This window comes from Babylonia areolata, chromosome 1, assembly GCF_041734735.1.
Source record: "Babylonia areolata isolate BAREFJ2019XMU chromosome 1, ASM4173473v1, whole genome shotgun sequence".
Classification (NCBI taxonomy): Eukaryota; Metazoa; Mollusca; class Gastropoda; order Neogastropoda; family Buccinidae; genus Babylonia; species Babylonia areolata.
In genome coordinates this window covers 70,578,961-70,587,237 of record NC_134876.1, presented here as the reverse complement: position 1 = coordinate 70,587,237, position 8,277 = coordinate 70,578,961, and the positions used below count along the sequence as shown (strand labels likewise).

Genomic DNA, 8,277 nt, shown 5'->3' with positions numbered 1-8,277 from the left:
AAAGAAATTTTAGTACAATTTCAGCAGAAAGAAAACAGGTATGTCTCAAATCAAAATACATCAAATTTACAATATCTGAAACCTGAGCAGTCCTATGCCTCTCATGTTAAGTTACAGTTAAGAGTTTACATTGCAATAATTACACAGAAAAAGAAATCTAACTGGTTTGGAAAAAAAAGAGAATACATACACACTCAGCCATATGCAGATTGAAGGTAACAGTTTTAATCCACAGTTGCAGCAAAGAGAAATACTCATGTCCGTTTACATAAAAAGTAAACTCAAAACAGATTGCTGTCCACATATTTATGATACCGTCAATGAAAATTAATATCATCAGTTTTAAAATGGTACTAAAACACACATCTTAATAGAAATGGAATAAAAATTATTTATTGAAAAAAGTCTATTTGGATTTTATGCCAGCAGCTGTGCAGTTTGTGCAGAAACTTAACATGGAGAGGTTATCGTAATCCAAACCAAAATAATAGTGTATGTGTGTGAATATGTGATAGAGAAGAATTGCAGTCATACCTACACCACAATCTATAAAGTGAAAGGAGTATTATTTCAATTAAAAAAAAAAAAAAAGAAGAAAAAAATGCTGAAACACAAGAAGAGTGAGCGACAGGCCTTGTATCTGTTCAGCAGATATTCTACACAAATGTAAAATCCTTCTGTTCACCCTCCCCATGCACAAATGTGAACGTCCAAAAGTGTAATGCATCTTTTACTTCAGAGGAAGAATTCATCTTTTATGAAAGTTATATTTTCTGTGCAATTTGAAATGTACCTTCAGTTATTTCAAGCAGTGCTGTTTCACCCAGCTAGCACATCATCATTATCCCATCATACCAGACTGTGAGATGGAGTTCTGAGTTTGTTCAGGCTGAATGACTTCTGAATACTGCACTTCAGGTGGCATCCATCTCTGAACTTATTCTGCTGCAACACCACCCAAGATTCCTAGTGACTTTGGTACACTTGGTAATAAAGACCTATTCTATTCCAATCTCAGTCATTCCTTTTGTGAGTCATTCATAAAAATTAAAAACTGGGCGATGTGTGTACAAATCCTCCATCTTCCTTAGTTTGTGTTTTGGAAATTGGTCTGAATTTATGTAACTGTTGGCAGTAAAAACTTTCATGAAAAAAAGATTAATTCAATTCCAAGCATCTTAGTAATCAGTTAGCCATGAAATTTGGCTAACAGACAAAATCAATAGGCCAAGTTTACATCAGTTTGACATGTTACAGTATATGACACCAAAAGGCTCTTTTCCTTCTCAAAGAGAGAGAGAGAGCGAGCACTGAAAAATTTATTCCACAATCAGTCAGGACAATTTCAATAATCTAAAGTTGTCATGCCTTACACATTGCCTAAAGTGACAAAAACTTATGGTCAATTCCAGTTCCCTGAAGTGATAAAAGGGCTAATTCATTAAAGTGAATGGGAACACCAAGTCAAAACACAAGTCAGTCTGAATTAATTAAAACGTTTATTCCATCATAAAAGCGAGCCTGATGTCCAGATGAAATAAGCACATCCTTACTGCAAGGAAAATGATGGCGATGAATTGTCAACTCCTAAAGTCTTTCCTTGTCATGTGAAATAAATCACAGAAGCCCATGCTGTAATGTCACAGCTGGAATTTAATTCAAACAGGTTAAGGTTCAACACAGAGATCTGTGTCACAGTACAAAGCATTCTGCTCCTTCCTATCACTGTGCAGTGTATTTGGTCTGACAACTTGAACAGTAGCAAAATGCTGAGCAATCCCAAGTCAAAATGTATGTAAAGACTGTGTCATTCCACTATATTTGGTGTGACTTGTGTGTGTTTGTCCTTGTGCACATGTACAATGCACATATTTGGCAGATAAAGAAAGAGAAAGAGAGAGATACAGACAGACTGAGACAGGCAGAATATAAAGAAAAATGTTTATCACATATATTCATATATGTTAAACCGATACTTTTTACAAAGAGAGTCACGTGCAATCAAGAATAAGTCTTGTCATATTTAAACAAAACAGCTGATCAAAAAAGGCAAGTAAATATACATATATTCATCAATTACTATTAGAAACACTCACTCATCTACATCCAGATAATATTACTCATACACGGAGACACACCATATGTAACACACATACGCACACGCACAGTAAATGTACCATAGGCCTTCAGCTGAATTACTCAGCTGTGCACCATCTCATTATTCTTTGACAGTAGTAACTAGCAGTGTACTTCCTGCCATTCACTGATTTCCAGAGTTAGAGTTCTACATTTTATTCACTGATTTATCAAATCTTTGAAACTGTCACAAATGTCAATAGTCATGGAAAAAAGATAAATGTATTCCAATCCCATCCATACAACCAGAATTGGCTACTTGCCCTGCACCGCATCTTGATTTATCAAAAGTCCTCCCTAACACCGTCTCTAAGCAGGCAGTCTTAAATAATTTAAACCGGGCATGGTTCTCAGAGACTTTCTGAATGCTTTGGCTACCACTGCCACATGCACTTATTTCTACATAAGGACTAATAAATATGTCTTTGTTAGGAATCTGCTGTGTGGGAAAGCATGTCATCGGTGCAATGTGCAGTGTGTAAAGTGTAAAATGCTTTGCTACAAAGCTATTAAGACTTGATGCACAAGTGGTTTTACTCGCACAGCTGAGGGGAAACACCTAAACCTTATCTGAAACAGACTGTGTCAGTGTGTCTCACCATAACCACATGTTTAAAATGGCTGAAAGTGTTGGTTTGAACCTGTCCGTTATACATAGATCAAAACTGCATGAGGCGCTGTGGGTCCTCTTTGACTGTGTGAGTAAAACAGATTCATTGTATGTGAGAAAATGCTTATTTCAATCAGTCCAAACATCACATCAGCAAATAATTGATAAAAAGATAATTCGTAATGAAGGTACTGATGTGAGGGTCAACCAACACTCCATAAAAACCAAACGCTGTCTAATATCAAGGTAAGCAAGTTCCTATGGCTGTGTCTTCAGTGAGTCTTGCACTGGTCTGCACCAGCAGCTGCTGATTTGCCCAGCATGCGGGTGGAGGATCTGTACGTGGATGCAGGACGCTTGGGTTTCTTCCAGAACTCTGGCTCTATGTGGATGGGGCTTTCTGCATCTGTTACGTCTGCAATAAATATAACAAGAAATGTAAAACACACATAAGCATTTCGCTGAAAAAAAAAAAAAGGTTTCATCAATGGAGTCTACTGTGTTGTGTGGTATTGTACTGCATTGTATTGTACTGCATTGTATTGTATTGGTATACTTTTTTTTTTTTTATCACATCAGATCTCTAGTTTAGTATGTGCTGCGGAGGTTGTATCCACCTAAGTAAGTACAACCTAACTCATTTGATCATATTCTTCTCGGTTGTAACTGTGTTCGTTCTGGCCTTCCTCTTTTCAAAACAATGCTACAACTCTCTCCTCAAACACTGAAACATTTAAGCCTTGACATGGCAGTTTAATACCTGTGACCCTCTTGACATCATCCTCTTCATACAGTTTTTCCTTAAGCTTAACACTTTGGCCACCATTGTCGCCTTTCGGCACCCACTTGGGAGGCTGCCGATGTCCGCAAAAGGCAACCAGAACAGGGTTGGTCATTCGCAGACCTACCACTCTTATTTTGGGGAGGTTTGAAAGGCCATATTTTGTGCATGTGACTAGGGGAATCCCCTTCTATCGATTGACGCCATCTTTACAGTACTTCTGCAAGTTTCCGAGTGGATTTATTATAGTTTTATCCGCAACTTCCATCTTTTCATTTTCCAAAATGGCTGCATCGACGAGCAGACAACGCTACTTCACAACTGAGCAAGTTATCAAGCAACTGAGACTGCAGCCAGGCAAGCAAAATGAAGATTTGGGCGAAAAATTCCCGTATGATGATGAAGAAGTTTCATTGTTTGAGGGGGAGGGTAATAGTGATGGCAACTGGGCACCGAGTCAAGTACCAAGTTGTGAGTGTACGGAGCGTGGCCAGACAAGTAGAGCACATCGGCAGCTGTGAATGACTGAGATTGTGAAGGGGAAGAGTGTGTTTCTCAAATGGAAGTGTCTGTGTCACATCGGAGACCAACAACACAGCATTGCTGTGGGTCAAGCTCGACTACACGCCAACAACCAGGAGGGAGGGGGCGTGGTAGAACAGCTGTGCCAAGCCCTGATCTGTTTCAGTGGGTGTTGTACCACATGGATGATCCCTACTGTCCTGCAGAATGGCTTCCTAATTTTACTAAGAAAACAGGTAAAAGCTCTGTGTGTGTGTGTGTGTGTGTGTGTGTGTGTGTGTGTGCGCGCTCACACATGTATGTCACTGAGAGAGTGTGTGACTAAGATTAGGTTGCACTTGTTTTTTTATATGGGCAGATCAGAGGCGCACTGTTCATTCACTAGTAGCACATATAAAATTATGAGTGCATTGTGCCAGACAAGTGTAGGACATTGAAGAGTAAGAGCAGTATGTTTATTTACAACACAAATATTTCATGTCAGGTTTTTTTCTTGTGAAGATTATGGAGATACACTGTGTGAAACAATGCCTGTGTAAAAATCTATGTTTTGGCTATTTGTGCACTTGTTTATGATATAATATCTTTCATTTGCAGTATTTATCATTAGCTGATAATAAATCAGCTGTTATATAATTATTACTGATTGTATTTTACTCTTTTTTTGCTCATGTGTTTCAGGTGTCCTTGTTAACAATGACAACTTCCATCCAGTGGACTTCTTTATGCTTTTCTTCCCAGAATCAGCATTCCAACTCATGGCTGACCAGGCTAATCTGTATGCAGAGGAGCTGCTGTCAGGCATCACTGAACGCAGTCAACATTCAAGGTTGAATGCTGCCATAGACGTCACTGTCCCTGAGATGAAGGCATACACAGCACTTCAGATCGCGATGGGGCTTTGTGGTAAGCCTGAAATCAAAGACTACTGGTGGACATACTGGCTGTTCAACCTGCCATTTGGAACCATAATGTGCAAGAAGCCAATGTGTCCCACTCTGTGCTTTGAACTGTATCATACTGTGGAGGACTACAGGAAAGCAGCAGCAACCAAAATTCACAGTCTCCAACAGTGAACGGTTCAGACCTGTGTACATATTTGTATACATATTTTACCTCCATTCATTTATTTTCTGACTTTAGTAGTATATCAGTTTCATCAGATAGTTGTAAAGTGTATATATAGTTCCCCCGCAGAAACATATTTCAAGTGAGGACACTGTGAAACCTTCAAGTGAAAAGACAGAAAACATTTTTCTGCAAAAACTCAAGTTCATATTGTGTGTTTCCCATGGATTGTATTCTGGATTACACCATTACATGGGAAATATAGTTGTACTGAAGGCTTCAATTGATGAGTTTGCTTTGTTTTCAACTGCATTGCAGTGATGTTTGTGTTGTACCTGTCTTTGTTTATGTCTGTAATGTGTCAAAGTGCGACATTTGTATTGAAAAAAAAACAACTAAACATAATAATTTACACAAAAATAAAAATATTTCACTTTACGAACATAATTTATTGCTCCAAAACACAAAAATTTCACCATTCCTCTTACTTAAAAAAACAACAACAGGAAGTCATTTGGCTGAAAAACAAAAAAGTTATAGTAATTTGAAATCGGTTGGTGTAATTTCTTGTCTTTCTTGAAAATCAGCTGGCACCAGGGTGTGTTGCACTCTAAACTCACTGGCAGTGAAAGGATTAATGTACCTCTTAAAAAACCCATCCTTCTGCAGTTGAAGACAGCATGCCTAGTTTCAGTTTCAAGGAGGTGTTCAGAGCATGCAGACTGATCCTTATATGCTAAACATCTGTCGTAGAAGACGATGACGAAGAAAAAAAAAAAAGCAGTAGATGCCCAACCTTCTCATAAACCCAACGTGCTGATCAGGCCTTTCTTCTATCATGTGCGACTAAATGCAGAGTGTTGTGTTAATTAATTAAAAGCAATGTTAACTTGTGTTGCAATTACCTTGCACGGCAGAGTCTGTTGGAGTTTTGTGTGCAGCCAGAACATCAGTACCAAGGGGCGTGTTCTCCTTGTCAACAGCACTGGGCAACACAGGTCTGCAAAGAACACAAAACTCAATCTTCATCTCTTACATCAGTCGCTCATCCAGTTATCAGCAGAAAAAAACAACAACAACAAAAACAACAACAAAAAACCCCCATAAACCAATTCCCCAAAATATAATGGCTAAATGCTGATGGTAGTCAGCACATCAGGCATTGCTGGAAACAGGGAACAATGCACTACACAAAAAATTAACAGAATAATTATGAGGACATTCCTTTTCTTAACAGAAAAACTGTCCCATTACCAATACAGTTATATATAATGCTGAAGATGAAAGACATGCTGTTATTGTGTATAATTGTTCAAAATAGATTTTTTTTTGAAACATTAGATAGCACATAATGAAGCTGTCATTCTTTCTCCTTCAATTTTATGTCATACAATACATGTAATAACAATAATGGAAGCAAACAAAAAAACAAAAAAACCCAACAATACTATTCATTATTCTCCTCATCACAAATACAATTATGAACACTGCTGAAAGTAAAGTCAAACAGACAACACAAAGTACCTGTCTTTTTTCAGGTCCACCGAAGTGCCCCCAGAAGGAAGAGAACCGAACCTGGCCTCCTCCTGTTTCCATGACCTGGACACAGAGTCACGCCCCCCAATCCGTGGCACTGGGCCACTTGGGGCTGTGGACACTGCACTGGTGCTCCTTAACATAGAGTCCCCTGTCCCCGTGGATTCAGAATCCCTGACCATCAGTCCCCCGTCCACAGAGGTCCCCAGCCTCTCCAACAGCGGGGATCGTTGCTCTCCTGTCACGCCACCAGCAGGATGTGCAGAGGGTGTCACCAAGGCCCCACCACTGGACTCCCTCTGGAGAGCAGGTCCTGATTTCCGTTCCACTCTGATGTCACTTCCAATCCTGGAGCCTACGGCACTGCTGGGGGTGGGAGGGGATGATACGCTTCCTGCCTTGGATTTGGCCAGGGCCACCTTGGCCAGGTGCAGCTCCGACTCCCGGCACTGCAGACGGTCCTGGGTCTTCTTCAGCTCTTTCTGCAGCTTGTATTTGTCAGCCTCCAGAAGGGTGACTGTGTAGCGGTCAATGATGCCACTGTGGCTGCTGATCACACGCTCATCATGTGCCGACCTCACCGGCTCAGGGGCAGGGGCCTTGCTTTTAGGAGCAGCTGAAGAGCAGACTGCAAGGACAAAAGGCTCAACTTTTTTTTAATCAGAACCACTGCACAGTGAAAACATACAACAACACATATCCAGTGACATGATTAATATTATAAGTAGCAATGTGATGAATCAGGTGGGATTATGTTCACAAGTGGGGATAAGTCTCACTCTGAAGTGACTTTTGAGAACTGTTGGAAGCACAGGACTTTTTAAGGTTGCTTGGTGTTTCTTTAATCAAATGAGTCAAAAATGTGTGGGTTTTTTTTTTTTAAACATAAACTTAGAAAACATCAATCATCAAACAAAGAACAGCACACATTTTTCTTTTTTCTGCGGACACTTACAAGACACTTCTTCTGAGCGAATTCTGCGAATCTCTCCTTTCAGCTTGCTGATGATCTGCTCCTTGTATGTGACCATTTCTTCTGCGTTGCTCAACCTGGAAACAAACATGAAGAACTTGTAACTGTAAAGGCACATTCCCTTTCTTCATTCTGCAATATAACCACATGTATGGATTCACATCAAGAGAAAAAAAAACAACTGTGGTTGTTGCAGTGCCCACACACCAACAGACTCACCGTTTGTTGAGTTTGCCGACAGCATCCTGCTGCTGCATCTTGAGGCCCACCAGCTCCATGTCCTTGGCCTTCAGGCTGTCCTCCAGCGTCTTGATCGCCTCCTCCAGCTTCTCTATCTTCTCTGTCAACATAGCACCCACCAGTCCTTGACTGTTACTACCTTTTTTTCACACACTTTGTCTGCAGCATAAAAATATTGATCAATGTGATGTGATGGTAATGCGTCTGACCAGGAAACGAGAGAATCTTAGCCCATCATGGGATTGAATCCGACACTGCAGTATTTTTGCCTCCCTCCACTTGATGTTGAGTGGTGGTCTGGATGCTAGTCATTAAAGACATTTGTATGAGATTATAAACCATGGTTCTGTGTGTAGCGTGCACTTCGTGCTAGTTAAAGAACCCACGTTAACAAAAGAGTTGTCCCTGGCA

At 40.1% G+C, this 8,277-nt stretch overlaps 1 protein-coding gene across 1 annotated transcript in view; it reads right to left on the bottom strand.

The window, feature by feature from the left end:
- Nucleotides 1–331: 331 nt before the first annotated feature.
- The window catches only part of LOC143288036 (uncharacterized), a 41,153-nt gene continuing 33,207 nt past the window's right edge, over nucleotides 332–8,277 (bottom strand). The window contains exons 24-28 of the mRNA XM_076596337.1: nucleotides 7,846–7,966; nucleotides 7,609–7,703; nucleotides 6,642–7,281; nucleotides 6,023–6,117; nucleotides 332–3,161 (exon numbers count right to left, since the gene is read on the bottom strand). Of these exons, the coding sequence (XP_076452452.1) occupies nucleotides 3,019–3,161; nucleotides 6,023–6,117; nucleotides 6,642–7,281; nucleotides 7,609–7,703; nucleotides 7,846–7,966 (1,094 nt within the window). The 3' untranslated portion in view covers nucleotides 332–3,018. The remainder of the gene's footprint in view (nucleotides 3,162–6,022; nucleotides 6,118–6,641; nucleotides 7,282–7,608; nucleotides 7,704–7,845; nucleotides 7,967–8,277) is intronic.